Source organism: Tasmannia lanceolata, unplaced genomic scaffold, assembly GCF_043159265.1.
Source record: "Tasmannia lanceolata isolate RefF3 unplaced genomic scaffold, GAP_Taslan_0.1 ptg000018l, whole genome shotgun sequence".
Classification (NCBI taxonomy): Eukaryota; Viridiplantae; Streptophyta; class Magnoliopsida; order Canellales; family Winteraceae; genus Tasmannia; species Tasmannia lanceolata.
In genome coordinates this window covers 14090599-14113007 of record NW_027518695.1, presented here as the reverse complement: position 1 = coordinate 14113007, position 22409 = coordinate 14090599, and the positions used below count along the sequence as shown (strand labels likewise).

Here is a 22409-nt window from a genome sequence, read left to right as displayed (position 1 = left end):
TTCTTTCTGACGTGAAGTACATCAGCACCTCTGCAGTCATTGATTCACTGCTGCTGGGTGTCCCAAGTGATGTAAAGGGGCGCATTTATCATTTCCCTGATTATAACTACGCACTTTTTTATTTAATCACAAAACTACGTGTGCATAAAGAGAGAAATCATTTAGGACCTGTTTGGATGCCAAATACCACAAAATTGGCCTTTATTTGCAACTACGGCCCCATGTTTGGCAACCACGGATATTTTTTCCACGGAATATTAGCTTATCAGATGGGCAGCAGACCTGGGAGGTGCTGAGCATGGTTTTAAATTTCGACCGAAATCCGAAATTTCATTTTTCGCCATTTACTGAATTTCGGACCGAAATTTCAATTAAATACCATTATCTATTAAAAAAAAGTGTTATAATATTTCGGCCGAAATTTTGGAATTTCGGTCATGAATTTCGAACCAAATCACCAAATTTCAGATTTTGCCGAAATTTCGGTTTTCAGTGGGGTCCGAAACGGTTACCGAAACCAAAATTTTAAACCATGGTGCTGAGTGAGGAGAGAGCACGAAAAGAGTAAAAAACGAGGGGGAAAATACTTCACTTGAAATACGATTTATTTTTCCCCATTTTTAGTCACCTATCAACCTCTCTTCAACCTCTTTTCACCATTAGACAAACTAATATTCTATGGAAAAAATTTTCATGGTTCCCATCCTTTGGGATGATAGAAGTGTATTTGATCATTGGATGGTTGAGATATCCCAACAAGCGTGATTTTTGGATCACCGCCCATCCAAGAGGTTGCCTATTGATTTATTGAACGGTCAAGATTTATGAGATAGTCTACCACTTTGGTTGGAATATGGGTTGAAATACAAAATTTAAATACTGTAATGTATGATCCAATATTTTTCCCCTAATGACTATCCTCAATTCTTTAACCTTCTCATTCATCAAAGACAACGATCAAAGAACATGCATCTGGGCTTCATGTAAAAATCACAAATAAGTGAATCGGATACTGTATAGAAAGAATCTAAGATTATCATGTTATATATGGATGTTCGAAATGAAAAGATGTTTCTTACAAGGCAGCTAATCACTTCATCTCTGAATTCAAGAGTAACTCTGAACTCTGAACTCTCCAATTCTTGATAATGTCTCCATACTACTCTGAAATTAGAATTAATAGACCATTGAAACCTTAAACAATTACTCCCAAAGCTCTCCTCTAAAATGTTGGCTTTGGAAACTCTTTAGTTTCAGCAGCTTTGAATTGGGCTGCATTGAGAATTCCTAGCTACATACGCGATCAGCTGTTTCCTCATTCATCCCCATCTTTCTTTTTATCTATTTTTCCGAATTTTTCCTTAAAAGAATCCTGCTTTTGTATCCACATCATATGTGCCTGCACAAGACAGTTGTTTAATTTCTTCAGCAAGACTTGCTGTGTAAATGTCCATGGCTATGATCATGAGCCTCCAAAGAGAATGGAGTTGAAGAGAAATACTTAAATTAACTATGAGAAAAACAACCAACGCCCTGCTTGTTTTGGATACTGAGAACCGATTGTGAGTCCAAAACTGACTATTAGACTCAAAATAAAATGTACATTTGAGTGCAATTATCAGTTTTCGATTCACAATCGCTTCTCAAAATTCAAAACAATCAGGGTCCAAAGCAATTGAAACTGTATAAAGCTGTGAACACACTGAGAAAGTTATATGGAGAAGAAGTAGAATCTATGTAACATGGGAATGGACATGCTTGTCCATGACAGATGAGAAAACTAGGAAGCTGACACTGGAGCACCCAGAAGCATGGTATGCCAATGTATCCCAGACAGAATTAAAGAGGATGAAACATACAGACAATTGTATAAATACATGTATATTACATTTTGTGCATGAACTTATAAACTAATTGAAGGGAAGCTATGAAGTATTACTAATCAAACTTACATATTAAAGTCCTAAATGGGATGTTCTTTGTACGAACCACTACGAGGTCTGGTCGCCTCGAATCAACCATACCCCTTCTCATTTCCATCTTTTTTCTTTCTTTATTTGTGTTACGGCGATTAGGCACATAACAGGTTCACAACCCTGTGCCAATTTTTACTGCAATCTGTGTGTGAATTAACAATCAAAAGGAATGTTTGGATTCCAGGTTTAGACACAAATTGATCCTAAAATGGAATTGGGCTGTCCACCCAATAGATCCTTAGGGTCCTTTTGTACACAGGGATTTTATAATCTGGGATTTTAGAAACTAAAACCTGGATTATAAAACCCAGAAACTAAACCAGTAATTTACAATACTAGATTATAAAATCCATGTATCGTTTTGATACTTCAGTTCGTTAACAATTACTGATAATTTGTTGATGGGCTTTTAATCTATATCATGGCAGACATTTTCTTAGAACAGATCATGTAGGAATACATGAATACTTCAATCAAGTGACATATGGACTTGATGAAAGCAAGAAAGTGAAAGAACACAGAAGAAAAAAAAAAGAATTTTTCCTTCTAGGGTTTGAATTGGGTACCTGGAGAGCACCAGCCCATGCAACTAGGAAAGATGCAAGCCAGAATCTCTTGTCCTTCAAAAACTTTGCATCCATGGATTGAAAATTCGAAACCACCTAAAACCCTAAACCCTAAACACATCAAACCTTCTTGGCCTTCTTTTTGGGTGGAGTTTTGTTAACTGTGCTAAGTTATAGAACTGAAGTGATATATATTCACGGCCTTTTCTTCCCTGGGCCACCCCCTCTATTGTATTTATGACTTATGAATCCTTTCTTTACACAGCGGGGGTGGCCCCAGGAGGAAAAGGGGGGGAGAATATATCATTTCCTCATGTGTATGCAGAAGCACAGGTGGGGCCAGACATTTGATCAGAGGTTAGGATTGTTTGATGGGAGGGCTATCAATAGCACATCCCAAGAACGAACGGTTTGGATCATTCAAACCGTGATATTTGAGTGGGAATATCAGATCAGGCATAATAAAGATGAAGGAGAGATTAAATGATCTTAGCCTACGAATTAACAATGGGACCCACCAATTTGGCGATCCATACCGTTCATCGGCAGGGCCCCATCATGAATGGATCGCCACCTTATGTCATTTAGCTATTGTAAATTGGACGGTTAAGATTTAATAAGAATATATGGAAGGTCTTTTTGGTCATTACCCATCCTAGTGCCCCTCCCCCCCACCCAGAAGAACAATCTGGAACGAAGAAAAAGTATAATTGGCATGAATTTTCAGCCATGGCCCACCTGACAAGAGTCTTGCCCATCAGATAGATGATCATTACAATATTCATGGCCTTAAAATTTTTGAGTCCTTTGGGCAGGAAACACCAAAGTATTGAATTTTCAATAATCGAATGTCAAACACCCATGAAGAAATCTTGCAATAAGTAATCTTCATCACCATCCAATTGTTAAAAGGAGGTGATGGAAAATAAGCCCAATTTAATTACATTACTTCCTGAAATTTACAAACCAAGTGTGGAGCTTCACATGGAGGGATATGAGAATCTATATAAAAACAACATTGCCCTTCAATTTTCACAACATCAACAGTTTTACACTCATTTTGCTAACTGCTTCAGAGTAGAAAATTTAGCTAATAAATCAGATTCCGCTTCTCCTTTCTCCTGTAACATAGAAAAGAAAGATATCATTGAAAATTTCAGTAATATTGCACTTTAGATCACATTTTCTCGGCTTGACCATTGAACCGCAAAATGACTGCAACCTTCGAATCTTGCCCATGTTTGAATATAGAACAGCAAACCATGATTTTATTTTCAAGGTGGCAATCGACCAGACAAGTACCGCGAGAGCTTGTCTCTAAAGACAAATGTGTTCTTGTGAAAAGCCTCACATTCATGATGTCTGTAACCCAAGTCGTGCTGACAAGACAATGGCATCTCATCCTGAACTTCGTCTTCCAAATCAATAACAATGTTGTGCAACAAACAGCAAACGAGGATTATTCTAGGAAGTTTATGCTTGTCGGGTCTCCACATCACCCCCTGAACAATCTTCCACATCTCTTTCAACCTCGCCAATGCCCTCTGTGCTACCATTCTAGTCGCGAAATGTCGCTTGTTGAACTCAGCTCTCGAATCCGAAAGTTCTTTACCTTGATAGGGAGTTACAAGCCAAGGCAGTAATGGGAAACCCGAATCTCCAATTATGTATTCTCTAACTTCTAATCCTTCAGAAAGTTCAATTTTATTTCCATTAAGCCTTTTTCCTTTCTCGCAGAGTTTGAAGAAGCCCGAGTTTTTTAGCACCATGTCGTCATTCATGCTCCCTGGCCAGCCAGTGACAATATCTCTGAACCTCATATCAGGGTCCACGATGGCCTGTAAGACCATACTGTGGCTTTTTTCATGATCAAACCACACATTGTTCGATGAGTCCACGGAAGGCAAACACATCATCACGTGGGTTGTGTCTATGGCGCCACAACAGTTTGGAAGCCCTAGGATTCTTTCAAATTTTGACTTTATCCCCTTCATCTCTTCGTCTGTGTTGGGCCATCTAAGATGGTGTATTCCTCTCTCTTCCATGGATTCCACAAATCGCCAAGTCACTTGGGAGACGGTTGAATGGCTCATACCGAATGATTCTCCGACGGTTAACAGTGACTCTCCAGAGCTTAACCTTCGAAGCGCAACAGCTACCTGATCATTTACAGACAGAACTTTTCCACTTGTACCAGAAAAACTTGATTGCTTTCCCATTAGATCTTCCTTAACAAGTGAGCATATGTAGTTGAAGGTCTTCCTTGAGACCTTGAAGACAGATTCAAAAGTATCCAATCCATTGGATAGAGACAATGGACCTGAACAGGAAAAAAAGAACACAATCATTCACCAACTTGAATTTTACAGAAATTAGAGTTTTAATTACTCACTCTAATTTCAAATGAATCTACAATTTTAGGATGCATCCATAAAAGCAGAACAAATGGATTTGCAGTTTAAACTGTAAGCTTCATTAACACGTCTAACAGGAAAAATAAACCCCACTAAGCAACCAACATAAACATCACAGAGACTCGGTTCATTTGGCTTGAGTTGGCAGCTAAATTGGAAGATGCTGAAACATTGTGTCACTGGTTCAGTAGTCACAGGTCACCAACAACAAGAAAGAAACCAAAAGAGGAGAAAATGTGCATTTACCCATCTTCAGGCAATAGAATATGGTGGTGATTTCTGACATACAATCCTTGAGTTTGCTTGAAGAGAAATGTCAATCACTATAAACCAAAAATTATAGTCAACTGACTGAACTAATTATTTTTTACCTTCTAGTGTTTATTCTTCTAGCAGGTTCCATTCTATTTCATTGCATTTATGCCACGGCTACTCCATTAAATAAATGTCCCTTCCTTGTCACATGGCTCTTTTACAGCAACAGAAATACTACCTTATTGGAAGACTTCCTTTATGATATATCTGGATGCATTTTTATAGAAGACAACATAGGCAATTGAGAACAAATTATAGCCACCCAACAATGTTTGAAAGCAGAAAAAGAAAGGCATTAGAGACCCAAAAAAGAAAGAAAGAAAGAAAAGAAGACATCAGGAAGGTAAAGAACAAAACAAAGTGAATAAGCATTACTTCAGTTTATTTGTTCTTTTCCTTTTCCTTTTTGAGCATTATTAACATAAGCTTTATTGAAAAAGAAGATTCATACAAAAATAAACGGAGACAAGCTGTCCCAAGGAAACATAAAAAATCAGCAGCAAAACTAAAAACCTGAAAATAACAGAAAAAACAGTGCAAGCTAGCTTTACAAAATCTCGACAAAGAGTGCCATGACACAAGTAATCTATCCCACTAGGAGCCAGTGTTTGTCAGCTCCCACGCTGGAAAAGATTGACAGTTCCTAATATAGTATTTGAAAAATGCCATGGACCCAAAGAAGGGATAGGAGCACAGGCAATGATATTGGCTCAGTTCCACTCCACTTTTAAGAGTTCCAAAACGATGATCTTCAAAGTCCAGAGACCGGGAGCCGTGGTTTTCACTTGTCTAGAATCCTTCTCACTGAGTAGGTCAAAGAATGCTTTGATGTCAACACCCAAATTTCTAACCACATCACAGCACCAATTCTAAACAAACCAGGATCACTTCTGTTCTTTCAAATGAAATTTTGAGACCATCTTTGAAAATAGAAAGGATCCACTACTTGCGGAGTTCGATTATATTCCCAGTATATGCTCCATGCATTTTGAATATCTTGTGTTCCATTCTTTTGAAATTAATAAAATAAATAACATGACTAGGATGGCCTTAATCGTGGGAAGCAAGACTGCTTGGGGACTAGATTGCGAGACCTAGGAGGTGATATGATTACTCGATGAAAATGTGATGGAACCTATTCTACCTTGAGTAGATCACTCTTGGAGAACAGTCTGGAGAAACCTACGAGTACCAGCACATGTTTAGTTAAGTCTGAGTTTAAGGTATCCATTAAATTTAGTTTAACATACCCATTGGCAGAAACTTGACAGAGACTTTCAACTTTTTACTGCTTTGAAGAATTGAAGCCCTAATTTGAAGTGATAAAAACTCCAGCTACTCAAGAATGAAGAGTTAACAATGTTTCACTTGCCTCCTTCGATGGATGAAAGAATATAGGAGAATATAAGCAATGTACTAGTCCACTTCTGATTGTAGATTTTACTGACAGATCTTCCATGATGACCAACAGCAGAGGTAGAAGTAGATATGATCGTGGTAGGGGTTGCATGAGAAGAGTTGGATTAAATGTACTCATAATCAGAGGATTGATTTACTAAGGAACACTGTTTGAAACTTCATGATCGACCCCTTATATTTGAAGTTACTATAGGCTAGGTTCATTCATTTCAAACTCTTTCCACCGGAGTAGAAGACACTTCCCACGAGGCTAACACCGTGTAGTCTTCAACTCAAAAGGTGACTCAAGTCCCCTTAGAATAACATAGATTGGGTGGCAAAGGCAAAGCATTGGGAGGTTACTAACTCTCACCAATTCATAGAAAACATGCACTTCAAGTTCATCACATGCACAGCTTCATCATGTCTAGTCTAGCTACCCCTCGAAAAAAAGAAGCTCATCATATCTCTCTAATTCATTGATTATTAGTAAGAGAGCTGTCAATTACACGACTAGTAAGTCATCTGTCTTTTCTCTTGTTGTTCTTCAAGTGTAAATTTGAATTTGTTGATGGGTCTTCTTTTGTCATCATTGTGAGTTGTTCCATTCAAATTATTCCTATCTTTATCAATGCCATGTAATTTGTTCCTACCTAGTTTGTCTCATCAATTTTCTATCCCTTAGTACAATTACTAAACAAATTTCTTGTAGTGCAATGTAACCCTATTCTCTCACAGAGTGACTTCCAGCATTTAGAAAACCAAGAAAGTGATTGGTTTCTTCCTCTTTTTCAAATGATACCAAGAAGGTGATTGTTAGAGGGTGTGGATCTTGGGAATGTGCATTCATAACCAGGACTAGTCAAATGTCTCATTCTTCATGTCCACAAGAAGGATTTGAGTCCTGATGGCATGATCAATTGGGAAATCTATCATTAGGTATCTCGCGTCTGATTGTTATTCAGTTTGTCAGCCTTGCGATATTGATATTGGTGAGACATAGGAGCTGTCTAAAAAAAAAGACAACTTTTCCTACTAGCCTAAATGAGAAAATTAACACCCCATTTTCCATCGTGCATTCTCACGCATGTGATTCAGCCCCTATGACTTTGCTCTCTCTCTCTCTCTCTCTTTATATATATATATATATATGAGAAAAGGGTTTCTGCGCTCGAGCACAGAAACAGGGGGGTGGGGCCATTGGGAGGGTGATCCTAACCATTCATTTAGAAGGCCCCATCATGGATGGGGGGCCTACCAATAATCAACTCCATTGGATCACCAATGGGTGTCCATTTGTGGTGCCAAAAATGGACAGATTTGTGGGCAAACAAATCTGTCCATTTTTGGCACCACAAATGGACACCCTAAGGTGATCCAATGGAGCATATTTTTGGTGGACACCCTACCCATGAAAGGGCCCATCAAATGAATGCTTTGGATCCCACCCAAAATGTGGCCCCACCCTGTTTCTGTGCTCGAGCGCAGAATCCATTTCCTCATACACACATACACACACACACACACACACACACACACACACACACACACACACACACACACACACATACACATAGAGGAAACTGTTCCTGCGCAGGGAGCTTCCCTGCCCTAAAGTGGCTTAAAAAGCCTCTCATTGGTTCGTATAGTGGGTCCACCTTTGCGGGTCCACAAAAAGTGACCAATGGGAGGCTTTATAAGCCACTTAAGCGCAGGGAGCTCCCTGCGCAGCTGCGCAGGAACACTTTTCTCATATATATATATATATATATATCCTTTTTCGAACAAGTAAATTAAATTTACTAAAATAAGGAAATACACTAGCCCTAGCGCAACGGTAAGGTTGCTCCATTGTGACCTGGTGGTCACGGGTTCGAGTCACGGAAACAGCCTCTCTGCAAAGCAGGGGTAAGGCTGCGTACATCTAGCCCTCCCCAGACCCCACAATGGCGGGAGCATCGTGCACTGGGCCGCCCTTTTAAAGAAATACACTCTGTTAGGCCAGCTAGCAAACAAGTAAATAACACAACATAGCAAAAAAGATCAGTCACAAGAACGGTCTGGTAGTCTAGCACTGTAAGGGTTATAAATGTAATGATACAAAAAAAAAAGAAAAAAAAGTATCGTCTCCAAGGATTCTACCATCCATGAAGATCCATCCTTCTTCATGCTTGTTGGATGAGTCTTGACACTCTAACTTCCCTCAATCCACATCCACCATGAGACCAAGTCAATCCTTCTTGAGAACTAATGAGATAGAATGAACCTTCACTAGACAACTAAAAACCTTCCTTTTTTGGTTTAAAAGACGATTCCCTTTTTTGCTTGGTGTATAAGCAGCTGAAACATACGAAAACGGTTCCTACTATAAGAAGACAGTCAGAATTGTAACACCTAAAGGAGACAACCTTGCTAAAACTATTTAAGCAACTCACTACCAACAAACCTTCCGTTATGATTCCATGGCAGGAGAAGATAGAACCTGCTCATGCACAGGGACATGGGACTTACCGTCAAGGGGGTGAGATTCTAGATTGAATGAGCAATGCCCTAATGTCAGTGACTGAAAGGGTTTCAAGTGGAAGCTCGCACCTCCCTGCCCCACTCAATCAATTGATGTATGACCTGGCTCCGGGCTCTAACAATCTGGACGGTACTCAAACAAAACCAATATGGCAAAATCACTTCCGATAGACTTATACTATATACCAATGGTGACCAAAACAATGTAGAGCTTAGCCAACCTCGCCGCCAAAAAAAAGGGAATTGAAACTTGGATCAAGTGGAGATAGAACCAGAATCACCCACAGGCAGCTTAGTTGATTTCCACATGCATTATGATGAGAAAAATAAAAAGAAGAACGATAAAGGGGGAGTGGTCCGTTGGCTGGAATGAGTAGTATTAGGATTTTGCAAGCTCAACTCTTTTCCGAACATGTCTTGAGCGCCTCACAACTGACTTGATGCAGCAAAAAAATCAGAAAAAAGAAGGGTGACTAAAGGGTGATCAAAGTTTAATATGTGTGTGTGTGTGTGTGTTTGTTTGTGGTGGGGGGGGGGGGTCGATTTTAGAAAAAACTATAGACCTTGGATTCTTGCTAAAATGAACAATATCCAGTTTCTAGAAGATACAGAATGGCCAATCCCCAACAATTTATCGTTTACCTTTCCCATCTAATGATAGATAGCTATCTTGATTTCGATGATTAACTTCCCTAGTGACTTGGTTTCCCCTTGAAAATCCATCTATTTCTCTCAACCCATAAGTTCCAAAGAATTGCTTATGGTGTGACCTTCCATAGCACTCTTCCATAAGCGCCCAATGAGCCGGTGAACCAACTCAATAAGGTGAGCTTGACCGACTTCATAAAGATCCAAGATCTAGAGTTAGGATCATGAATATGCAATGCACATGACTAATCAGCTATCAAGTCCCTTGGATTCCTTACATGGAGGTTGTGAGGGAGATTTCAACATATCTCAAGACCCCACCCAAGACGACTGAAGCTACTGCCTCCTCATGGACATTTTTAGGTTGCATCACTTAAATGTCGGTTCCCCATTTGACAAAAGATCCAGCATGAGGCATTGCACAACTTTTTGAGGTACAATTTCTACATGGAAAAGCAAAAGCAGAAAAATAAAAATAATAGAAAAATCAGGAACATAAACCGAGTTTAGATCCATGGGCCATGGCTCATGCTACAATTAAGCTTACATAGCTCAACTCAAATATGAAGTCAGATTGAGATGTGCACCTATGGATTTACCAATAAAACATGCACAAATCAAAAAACTATCTCAAGGTAAAATTGAGTCGACTAGGGTGAGTCAATGATTCATGCAAAAGTTTTCTATTGATTTCAGGGAATCAAAGGAGCCTTTGATTTGGTAGGGAAAAAACCAAGCCAACTTGGACGAGCCAATAATCGATTCAAGGACTCCTACGATAACCAGCCAACTATTTATATCTCATCTAACCAGGTCTTTCAATGAAGAACCAACCACATTGGTGTCAACAGCCACTTACAAAGGTAAAGCACTAGGATGGGTGACCTTCTAGGAAGTCCTTGTGTTGCAACCTTTATTATTTAGTTTCAAAGAAAATGAGAGGTAAAGTGGTCAAGAAAGAAAATCTCGATACTATTTGTGAAGTCTGAAGACAGGCTGATAAATTTGCTCAACAAAGCTTTTATCAGAAACATGTTGCAGTATACATCAAGCATGCTTATATATATATGCACTGTCTTAAGGGGTTGTGTTGTAGAATAGGTCATTTATAAAGTTTATATGCTACGATAGTTTAACATGTCTTATTTATTTACATTGTTTATCTTTCTGCCCATAACACACTATTTAATAAAATTAAGGATAATTAACAAACCTCTCACCCAGATCTTAAAATTCTATGATTTCTATCAGTTAAACAATTAGGAACCACAATGAAGTTCACAAAAGGTTTGTGGATCTCTTATAGTAGGTTCATAATAGTGAAAACCAATTCATGAATTAGTTGCATATGATTTAGGAAACTATCGAAACTGATTAGAGAATTTGTTGGCACAAATTCATGAATGTCAAGATCAATGTTTTAAATTTCAGTTTTGGTTTCAATCGGCACAGAAATGGGGGGTTTTGGTTGGAAATTTTGGTGGAAATCCGGTAAAATCATGGAAACGTATGGAAGCATATGCGTATTTTAGAATTTTAAGATGAAACTTTAGGAAATGTTCACATAGGCATAAACACACACTTAGAAACCATCACATGAGCAATGCAGCCATCGATGATGGTTTAACAACATTGAACAACTAGTGATATGTACTGCCGTGCGTGTACAATAATTCAGCACATATCTCATTTCACATGTAATTCATATTGTTAAAGTATAAAAGATAAATAACGCCTTTCTCCAACAGCTTAAGCTTCTGGATAAGTTGGTAAGTTAACATGGTATCAGAGCCAAAGGTCTCGAGTTCAAACCTCCCGGATAGCAAAAATCCACATGCGATGGAGCCCAAAGTGGGACCACATGTGCCACATGTTTGCCCAGTGGGCCACACGTGCGGGGGAGTGTTAAAGTATAAAAGATAAATAACGCCTTTCTCCAACAGCTTAAGCTATTGGAGAAGTTGGTAAGTTAACACATATAAATATTTATGCACAATATATACACCAAATTTCACATTCAATTCATATAAATATAATTATGTAGCAATGCATGTACGATAATTCAGTACATATCACATTTCACATGTAATTCATATAAAATATTATGGGATGTGCTAGCACCCATTGCAGAAGGCATTTCGCGGATGGCATGTTGCATGTGAGACCAGCCACCTCATGAATGAAGACAAAATCTGCTGAAAAGTGAGCCTGTGTGGCTGCTCTCACATGCAACATGCGATCTGTGAACCTGTGTGTCTGCTCTCACATGCAACAGGCCATCCGTGAAATGCCTTCTGCGATGGACGCTAGCAAATCCCAAATATTAAACATAATATATATACCAAATTTCACATTCAATTCATATAAATATAATTATGTAAGGCATATTAATATAGCATACCACTAATATACATTTTTTTATGACAGGGATCCCCACCCCAATTTTTAGGGCGGGATTATTCCCTCCGGATGCGCGCAATCACCCATAAACTACGCGAATCGGGTAAGCCCCGGGGGATTCAAACTCGCGTTAATGGGGAGCATACCCAGGACTTCAAGCCAAAGAGCCACACCCGTACGGGACCTACGGGTTACCACTAATATACTTATGGTTTTGATTTCGGCATGTGTTTTAGTGGGGATGGAAACGGAAACGTTTAGATCATTTCGTGTATGTTTCAATGAAAATTTAAAACCACAGGCGAAGGTTTGTTAGACTTAGTACATGATGAACAATCAAACTAGTAGGATACGCACTACAATCAACACTCTACCAGATATTCCTCATAAATGACCGGGCATAAGAGATCATTCTCAACTCTAGTAAGAATGAGACCTGACTCTACCAAGAGAGAACTAGCATAAACGCACTCTTGAGTGAGCTACAAACATGGTTCTACTTTGTTTTACTATAACGTTACCAAGTAGCTACAACTACAAATTAGCTTCTTAGATTTCTTTACAACTCAAGAAACTTATTAAATGTACTCATTTTAACCTATGTTTAGTTTTAAAACCTTACTCTCATTCTCTTCTTTTCAATTTACAAAGATTCATTTTTAGTTGTGTAATCCCTATAAAAAGATATCAAGTAGGATGGAAATCGAGACCATATGGAGGTGGAACATCTTCAAGAACAAGATAGCAAGGTTTCATGTTTCAATTTCGGCATGTGTTTCAGTCGTGACAGATATGGCAACATGACAATTTGGTATGTAAATTTCGGTGGGAATCCTGTAAAGTCACAGAAACGTATGGAATGAAAATGATAGACATTTAAGTTGGAACTTCAAAAAGTTCTAGAATGACCATCACATAAACAAAAAAACCACCCAAAATAGTTTAACAACATCAAACATCTAGTGCCATGCATTGTTTGATTACCTAGTAATACCACATTTCACATATAATTCATAAAACTATTTATACATAATATATACACCACATTCACTCCCATGTCTAATAACCTAGTAATACCACATTTCAAATATAATTTATAAAACTATTTATGGCGATAAAAAAAAGCTCTCTCTCTAGGGCGTCGGCCTAGGGAGGGAGGCAGTTTCTCCCTCTCTCTCTCTCTCTCTCTCTCTCTCTCTCTCTCTTGTTTCCCTCTCTCTCCCAATTGCTAACTCTTTTTACCGTCCTCCCATGGTTAGCAAAAGATAGCTGCGAAGGCCGAATCGGGAACCGTGGAGGCCAGATCTGGAAGATGGCTTTTCCGTGGTGGCAAGATCTAGGGCTGTGGAGGCAAGATCCGGGGCCGTGGAGGCTGGACTGGGAGCCGTGGAGGCCGGATCTAAATCCATGGAGGCTGTGAAGCTGGATCTGGAGCAGGGGAAAACCGTGAAGGTTACCGGTGGCCGTGAAAGGCCGTGGGGTGCTAGACCTGGAGCCATGAAAGGCCAGCTATAGGCGGTGCGAGGCCGTAGAGACCGTGGATTATTGAATCTGGGGGTTATGGAAAACCGGGGGCCATATGGGTGGAATGGCCGGAGCTGGGCTCGAGAAGGCTGGATTTAATGGTGAAAGGGCCGGATCTAGTTAGGGTTGATGGAGAAAATGTCAGGGGAAAAGGAGGAGGTTGGATATGGAGGTGAGGGAGGTTGTGGATAGCGGCAATGAACCTTGTAGGGTTAAGGTTTGAAGGAGAAGGAAAAGGAGGGGAGTTTTAGGATTGTTAGCGTTAGGGTTGATTGGGGAAGGAGGTGGGGGAGTAGTATAGTCTTTAGGGTTACGGTTTAGGGTTAGGGCTAGGAGTACTTTTGGATGGGATGATTTTTGAGTTAGTGGAAGTAGGTTTTGGAGAAGATGGTGGAAGAATTTGATATATTTTTACTGGGGAGCCGTCGGTGTTTGGTGGTGGTTCGAGGTGAAGGCCGCCGGAGATCGGATGATGATGTTGGGTGGTAGGCTATCGTGCACGGTTATGGGCGCACAATAGCTCTGGGCCTTCAAGCGGGATTTTTGAAAATTGAATTCGCCAGCGGATTGCAGTGGAGAAATCGGTGTGACGTGGCAGGTCATGATCTTGACTTGGGGGTCCCACAAATTTGGCACTTTTTGCTAGATTCGATTAAATTGAGGTTATTGGGTAATGTAAAGGGTAATGGGTTTTTCTTTTGGGCCAAGGAAAATGCTCCTGGGCAATTCATACTATGTAAATCTAGTGGGACTACTGGTCCCCAGTGTAATTTTGCTGGTATGAATATATTTGTCAATTTTCAAAAAATATATATATATACACACCACATTCGCACGCAATTCATATAAATATAATTGTGCAACACATACTAGTATAGTATACCACTACTATCCTTATTGTTTTGGTTTCAATGTACATTTCGGTTTAGGTATGCATTTCGATGGGGATGGATACAGAAACATTTCGGTCGTTTTGTGTCCATTTCGGCGGAAATTTAAAACTGTGCAAGATAGAATAAAAGATGAAAATTCCTTCTTATATTGAATGGCCACAAAAGATGGAAATGGAAGTCATTGAATTTCCAAATAAATCTATCAAAGATGCATCCTCTACATGGGCAACTTAAATGGTTACTTGGGAAAGTCATATTATGTGTAGAAACGTAGGCCATATGGGAAAGGGCTGGATAAGTTTGAGTTCTCTAGAAATCTTTTCTCTCAAAATTGGAATTCCCTATTCAAACTTGGCACAAGAGGAAAGTGCAAGAAAATTCGAGAAACTGGCCTGTGGTTTGTTGGTGGTAAACCCCTAATATTGAGGAAGTGGTCTAATGATTTATTCATAGATAAGCATATATCTATAGTTGTTCGTATGATCAAAACTGTCAAATTTGCAGATAAAGCTTTTGTCGAAGGATCACCTCAGCAAAATTGATAGCTCTGCTGGCAACCCCTCTACATGGACAGTTCCGCAATTGATAACACTATACATAATGGACGGAAATGAGCCCTGACTGGATCAACGTAAATTAATGGCTCCCTCATCATGAGAAGACAGGATATGTTGGGATGCTTAGCGACTTTTAAGTCGTTCCTCTTTTCTGCAGATGTACCTTGCTACCAGATATTTATTGTTTAACTTATAGCTACTGTACCATTCAAAAAAATAAAAACTTATAGCAATTCAAAATTCCATCCAACTTGCACTGAAGAAAATACTATCACTATGGATCAAATCTGACTCAATTCACAATCTAATCATGAAAAGTAACTCAACTCATGACCAAATCATGAACGGAGAGGTACAAACCTTATGGCTAGCCCGTACATGTGTGGATCAAAATTCTACATTATTATCTTTCCAAACTAACAAAATGTGCTCAACTTAGTAATACAATTATTACTCTAGATTGTTTCCACCCTACCATCCTTAAGAGTTTTTGATAGGCATAGGAAATAATACAAGATAATGTAGTTTTTATCTCCTCAATGAACTGTTAAAGGTCAGAACCAAACCCAGCTTATAAACCAAAGAAACAAAAGATAGAGGTAAACAGGCAGGGAGATGACTTGCAATGCACCAATTACTCTCTGGAACCCTGGATGTTTGACTTATGCTTAAAAAATAACAAAACATGAAGTAAAAAACTATTGAAATATCCAGTGATTACTGGGGCATTTGGAAGTTCAATTAATTTGGAGACAGAACATGAAACCATTTGCTAGATGATGCCAGATTATCAATTTTTTGACCGTAGTCTTAAACTTATTTATCGCAATGATCAACATCCATGAGAATTTGGTTCCTTGTGTGCATGGATGTCAAATCTAAGACAATGAGAGTAAGATTTTTGGTCTTATGTTCATTATACTAATGAAGTTTTCGGTCTCTTTGTTCTTTCTAGGTAAAGAATGCAAACCAATAGCTATTATTTCAATATTAGAGTTCTTAAGAATGCATCCAACATCTTCCCTAGTTTGGTGATTAGATGAAATTTCCAATGTTTATAAGGTGAAATTGTTTCAGGTTAATTTAATGTATGCAAGCCATTGAACTACATTGTATAGTCCAAAAGTTAAATGCGACGGAATAATAAAGCACCCATTGGTTCACCATCCATCTCCAATACCGTAAAAATGATCCATTGACGACAACCAGGAAACTCAAGATCCTTGATTGTTCTTGTGAGCATGGTTTTAAATTTCCCTGAAATTTTCCCGAACGACTGAAATATTTCTGTTTCCAACCCCACCGAAACGAAACCTCAAATGAATTCCTTTCACGTCATTATTTCTAACCGAAATTCGACCGACATGGTCAGAACTACAAAAAAATGGAGAGATGTCAACATCGTTGAACTCCACAGCAGAGTAACCATATTTTTTGCATGGGATGTTAAATCGGCATGAGACCAATAATACCTCATAACTCTATGTGGTATTGACAAAGAGATGGGGGTCCTTGGAGGGGAGATTGGTCATTGTACTTTCTTATACTTCATTACATTATACTTCTTTATTAACTTACTAATCCAGCCATGTGCGACAATGCATATCACTAGGTGTTCGAAGTAATTAAGCCATTACGGATGCCTTTCTTGTTTATGTGATGGTTTCTAGGTATGTATTTGTGCTTATCCCATTTCCCAATGTTTCATCTTAAAATTTCATCATTTGCATATGTTTCCATATGTTTCAATGATTTTACAAGATTTCCACTAAAGCCGAAATGTTTCCATTTATGTGCAGAATGAAATCGAAACCAAAATTTAAAACCTTGCTTGTGAGTAGTAGTTTTGATGCACAAAAAGAATAATATAAGAAGGGAATTGCTAGCTTTTATCTTCATTCACGAGGTGGCTGGTCTGACATGCGACAGACCAGGCGCGAAATGCCTTTTGCGATGGACCCTAGCAAATCCTATATAAGAATATAGGTATTAGTTGTCTTTGATGATATGATTACAAGAGAAAGGCCGAGAGGAAGGAGAAGAAGAGAGAGAAAAAAGCTTTCGGGAAACGAGAGTTGAGGGAGATCCCTTACTCTTCAAGTTTTATACTTTTATTATGATTTAAGTCGTACTTGTCATAATGAAAAGTATGCCTCTATTCGACAATAAAGTAATTCAACACGACCCCTCAAGCAGGACATACATATAAATCATGCCTAGCTTGCCTAAAAATTTGTCTATGTTTTTATCACCCCTGTGGTAAGAACATCAACTAGTTGATCTTCAGTTTTTACATACGATAGACAAATTTCTTGAGTGCGCTTCAGTTTTTACATACGATAGACAAACTTCTTGAGAATGCTTCAGTTTTTACATACGATAGACAAACTTCTTGAGAATGCACCAGTCCACTTTAATATGATTCGTTTAGTCATGGTAACTGAATTGTGGGAGATGCTTATGGAAGCTTTATTATCAGAATAAAGCTTCATAGGACAATCTGACTTTATCTTCAACTCGCACAACAAAATCTTCAAACAGATACATTGCAACCCTATACTCTGCATCTGCATTGGACCTAACCACAACTGAAAGCTTCTTCCTTCTACAATTAACCAAATTTCCTCCCACGAAGGTTCAATATCCTGTGGTAGATCTACGATGATCTATAGATCCAGCCCAGTCAGTATCAGTAAATGCCTCAACTCGAAGATGACAATAGTCATAGAATGATTGCCTTCTCCAGGGAGGATTCAGTATGGCCAAGGTAAGAGAATTTTGAGGCATGCATATATTGTCTAACCACACTTACTGCAATATCAGGATAGGTTAGATACATGTATAGCAACCAACCAACAAGTCTCTAAAATAAACCTTTATTTAGAAGAAGATCACCATCATTTTCTCTTAACTGTGGATTAGGATCAAATGGAGTCTCTGCTGGGCAAAGCACCCATCTCCCCAGTCTCTCTCAACAAATCCAGAACATATTTCCTCTGAGATATAAAAATTCCCTTCTTTGATCGAGCTACCACAATTCCAAGAAAGTACTTCAACTCACCACAGTTCTTGATCTCAAACTCAGCAAACCAAGTAACCTTTTAGCTGATCAATTTTTGTAAGACAGCTACCTATCACAACAATGCCGTCAACTTATTCAATAAATCTAGATCATAGATGAATTTCATCAAGGGGAAAACTTTCCCTTAGTACCTAGATGATTGAAGAGTGAGGAGGCTGCATGTACTCTCACTCCCGTAAATCCCCATGGATGAAGATATTCTTCACATCCAACTAAAATAGCGGCCATAACTATTTCTCACTTTGTGCATACCCTTGGACACCCGTCTCACTTTGTTTCTTACCACAGATCCATTTGTCCTATGCTTCACTGTAAACTCCCACTTACAGCCAATTGCCTCTTCCCCTTTAGGTGATCAACCATTTCTCAGGTTTGATTTTTTGTCAACACTTTCATCTCTTCCCAAGTTTTCTCTTTCCAACTTGGTTAGGAGAATGTCTCTGCAACATTGTTAGGAATGGACAGAAAAGAAATAGAGGAGACAATATGATGGCGTCAGAGAATCATATATAACAAATTTAGAAATATGATCCAACGTACTATGACGTTTTCCATTACGTAAGGCAACAAGATCAAATAAGGCATGCTTCCCTTTGCATAAGATTAGGCAATAGGAAGATCAAGATCACTTGGAAATTCAGACTCAACAAAATGAACTCAACAATATGAGAAAGACGAGTAATAGATATACTAGCAGGACTTAGTTCCGAAGTATCAAATTGCAATGGAACATCTGTTGTAACCGCCTTCTCCTTTTGGTATCTCACATACATATATAATTTCTAGCTTTTTCTAACCTTGGAATAGTATAAGTGATCAGCTATAGGAGCAGGAAATAAACACCTCCCTTACACACAATTATCCCCATGATTAGAGGTGGGGGATGAGAAAAAAGGAACAGATTCAAAGAAGGTAATGTTCACAATGACATATCTATTACCAGACATAGGATCAAGATATTTATACCCTATGTTGCATCAGTACAAGAACGAGTGTTGGAATCCGACACAGATATTGAATATCAGACTTAGCAAACATCGAAAAGAAAGATTCATGGATTCGGATATCGAGTATTCAGCAAACCTCGAAAGGGAAGATTCGTGAATTCATCAAAATATTTTTAATCAATTCTCAATTTTTTTTTACATAATAGCATGGTTATAACAAGTAATATATGAAAATTTTTAACAGGTTAAGTAAATATAATGATTTATTTCCATGTAAAAAACTTACTACTAGGATGCATAATACTAAAAGCATGCGGCAATTGTAGTGGTGACATTAGTATTCAGAAAAAATAGATAAAAGAGATGTAGAAGTGTTGCAGTGAGTCCTGAAGTATTGGAATCATACATGTGTCCAACACGGGTATGTTGCCCATTCAGAAGAATCCATGTAAAATAGTTTATACTACTTCTAAATAGATGAATAACCAAGGAATAGCAATGCGATTATATGATTCAGGGTTGTATCTGATTATATGATGCGACACAATAAACAATTAAACATAACAGTTTTGCTAGAGGCAAACAAGATTCAACCCTAAGATATAATATACTAGTCAATGTGGAAGCAATCAGTAACAATCACAGTCAACTTTAAACATGTTAGGGAAATCATCAACTCCATTGGATTCTAAGCAATAGCAACAAAATGCATTTATCTCCATGTCTCGTTCACAAACGTGTATCCATCAAGATTGGAAGATATTCATAGTTGCAGTGCTTCCTATAAAACCAAACAAGAGTAAACTCAAAAATAACAGAGAGCACAAGATCTAAGCCAGATTCTTAGTAAAACCACATGAAAAAGAGCAAGTCAACCCAATTAACTTTTTTTATTAATGGCACCAGCCCAATTTCCTTAAACTACACTAAGCACATGTGCCAAAATTTCAGAATGAAGCAAAAAATCATAGAACCCATTCAGACCTAAGAAGACTTTCAATTAGAAAAACATAGCAACAACAATATATTGATTAAAGAAAAGCAGTGACAAAGGAGAACAACAAAGCAAAAGAAATTACAGTACATAATACCTGTAATCCTCTTAGAGAAATCATCCCACCAATCAGAAGCGTCCTGTTCAGATGACCCACTTTCTCTCTCGACCTTCTTCTTTCTCCTCTTGAACCCTCTCACGGGACCCATTAAAAGTCCAAAGCCAATCAACTTAAAAGACTTAGAAAACCCACCAAAGTTTACCCAAGAAAATCAAAGAAGAAAAAACAGAATTCACAGAAGAGTGAGACAAGACAAGGCTATTGATCAAGACATAGAAATGGATGAAGTGAGTACATGCAAAGCCATTTATGGAGATTAGAGATAGAAATAGAAAGTAGAGAGATGGTTAGTTGTCGAGCATGTTGGTGGTGGTGGTGTTTACAGCATGCCAACAGAGATTTGAAAAACTTATAAAGAGAAAAAATGAAGGAAAATCTAAAGAAAGACATAAGGACAATGCAGCAAGGGAAGAGCCGAGAAAAAAAAACTATAGCAGTTTTAAGAGTTTGGTTAGGAGTCTTTTTAACACTTTGTTGGGTATAACCATGTGTTGGGATCATGGGAAATTTTAACCAAAGCCAACCGTGAAATTCATGAAATGCCCCCCTTCTCTAAATATAGTTTGGTAACACTCTTCCTATTTTTAATGTCTTTTGAAGTCTTTTAGATAGACCCCATGTCATATAAGGCCATGTTTGGCAACCATGTGTTTTTTTCCATGAAATATTAGGGTGTGTTTGGCAACGCTTCTCATTTTCACTGAAAATTGAGACACGCATGACAGGTTGAATAATCTAACTGGATTTTCAATACTTTTTGCTTTTATCATCTTCCACATCATTTAATAAAGTGGAAGAATCCCGTAAAATAATAGTTGCGGAACACTCCCTTAGTTTTCTCAATTGTGAGGGAGGGCATGAGAGGGAGACATAAGACAATGAAAAAATAAATTCTACTCACAATATAATATAATTTTTTCGTGTTTTTCATCCTCTTCTCATCATCTCCTCACCTAATCCCTCTCAAGTCTCTCCTTCTCCCACCCTTCTTACACCTCTCTTGCCACATTGTAAACTAATATTTCATTGTTGCCAAACATTTCCAGAGTGAAATGAGAGAAAGAGAGTGAAATGCAAGAAATGCCCATCTCTTTTTAGATGGTTTGTACGCGAAGTCTAGTATTTTTCAAAAAGTACAGCGCGACCCACTTCATAGGATGATCCAAACCGTTCATTTGTTGGGCTACAATGTAAGTAGGTTATGCGTTGTAGATTATGGAGATGTTCCAAACCCTCCGATCTAAAAAGAATTCTATAATGTGCAGTCCCTCTACATTTCGGAGGGTTAGAATCATCCTGTGGGAATGATTTGCAGGTGTGCAGCCTATTTGCATTGTGGCCCAACAAATGAAAACGGTTTGGTTCATCCAATGAAGTGAGCCCCACTTTAGTTTTAGAAAAACACTAGACTTTACGCGCACGTAACATATAAAATCTCCTTTTCGTATTTTCGAAACACTCTTCTTCCTATTTTTAATGTCTTTTGAAATCTTTTAGATAGACCTATGTCCGGGTTAGCAAAACTTCATTTAAAACGGTGTTGCGGCCAAAATCGGTGATCCGCTGAGGTGGCGTCGGAAGAGCTGGAACCGCCTGCGCAAATGAGCAAACAGTTAGAAGGCCAACTCGGAGTTTTTGTACTCTGAGAAGACTCTCTGATGCTTCATACTCCTGGACAAGTGTTGCCTTGTGGTTGGGCAAGGATTTGGTCTAGAACTTTTCAAATTGGGTAAGATTATTTAGTTACCCTTTGCCACGTGTCAGCATATGATTAAGCCGTTATTTTTACTCCCATCAAACGGGAAAAAAATTATTTTATAGGTTTGTCGTTTAAAACTTTTACAAAAAAAAAAATCCTTCTTTTGAAGAAAACATTTAAAAGATATTAAATGCATTTGTTTGGCCAATTTTTTAACTTTACCCTGCGATATTTTATAGATGACAAAATTTTAGACGTATTAAACACAATGACCCTTTCAAGAGACTCGCTCTCTAGGCCGTAAACCCATTTCCCGGATCACTTTTTCAGGATAGACCTACATTAAATTGCC

The 22409-nt window shown here is 38.4% G+C and overlaps 2 protein-coding genes across 2 annotated transcripts; both read right to left on the bottom strand.

Annotated features, from left to right (window-relative positions):
* Window positions 1–1017: 1017 nt before the first annotated feature.
* On the bottom strand, window positions 1018–2714 carry LOC143851408 (hexose transporter). The gene is made up of 2 exons (XM_077360832.1): window positions 2543–2714; window positions 1018–1399 (listed from the first exon to the last, which is right to left on the bottom strand). Exons 1-2 carry the CDS (start codon window positions 2615–2617, stop codon window positions 1316–1318), a joined length of 159 nt encoding a protein of 52 aa, XP_077216947.1. The 5' UTR covers window positions 2618–2714; the 3' UTR covers window positions 1018–1315.
* A 744-nt stretch (window positions 2715–3458) lies between these two features.
* Window positions 3459–20821, bottom strand: LOC143850887 (PIF / Ping-Pong family of plant transposase). Its single transcript, XM_077360166.1, has 2 exons — window positions 20335–20821; window positions 3459–4862 (listed from the first exon to the last, which is right to left on the bottom strand). Exons 1-2 carry the CDS (start codon window positions 20444–20446, stop codon window positions 3817–3819), a joined length of 1158 nt encoding a protein of 385 aa, XP_077216281.1. The 5' UTR covers window positions 20447–20821; the 3' UTR covers window positions 3459–3816.
* Between the last annotated feature and the right edge of the window lie 1588 nt (window positions 20822–22409).

Coding starts and splice junctions, on each gene's coding strand:
- LOC143851408 (XM_077360832.1), bottom strand. CDS start 2,617: ATGGATGCAAAGTTTTTGAAGGACAAGAGATTCTGGCTTGCATCTTTC. Junction 1,400..2,542: donor CATGGGCTGGTGCTCTCCAG/GTACCCAATTCA, acceptor TGTCTTGTGCAG/GCACATATGATGTGGATACA.
- LOC143850887 (XM_077360166.1), bottom strand. CDS start 20,446: ATGGGTCCCGTGAGAGGGTTCAAGAGGAGAAAGAAGAAGGTCGAGAGA. Junction 4,863..20,334: donor TTTCTCTAAGAGGATTACAG/GTATTATGTACT, acceptor TTTCCTGTTCAG/GTCCATTGTCTCTATCCAAT.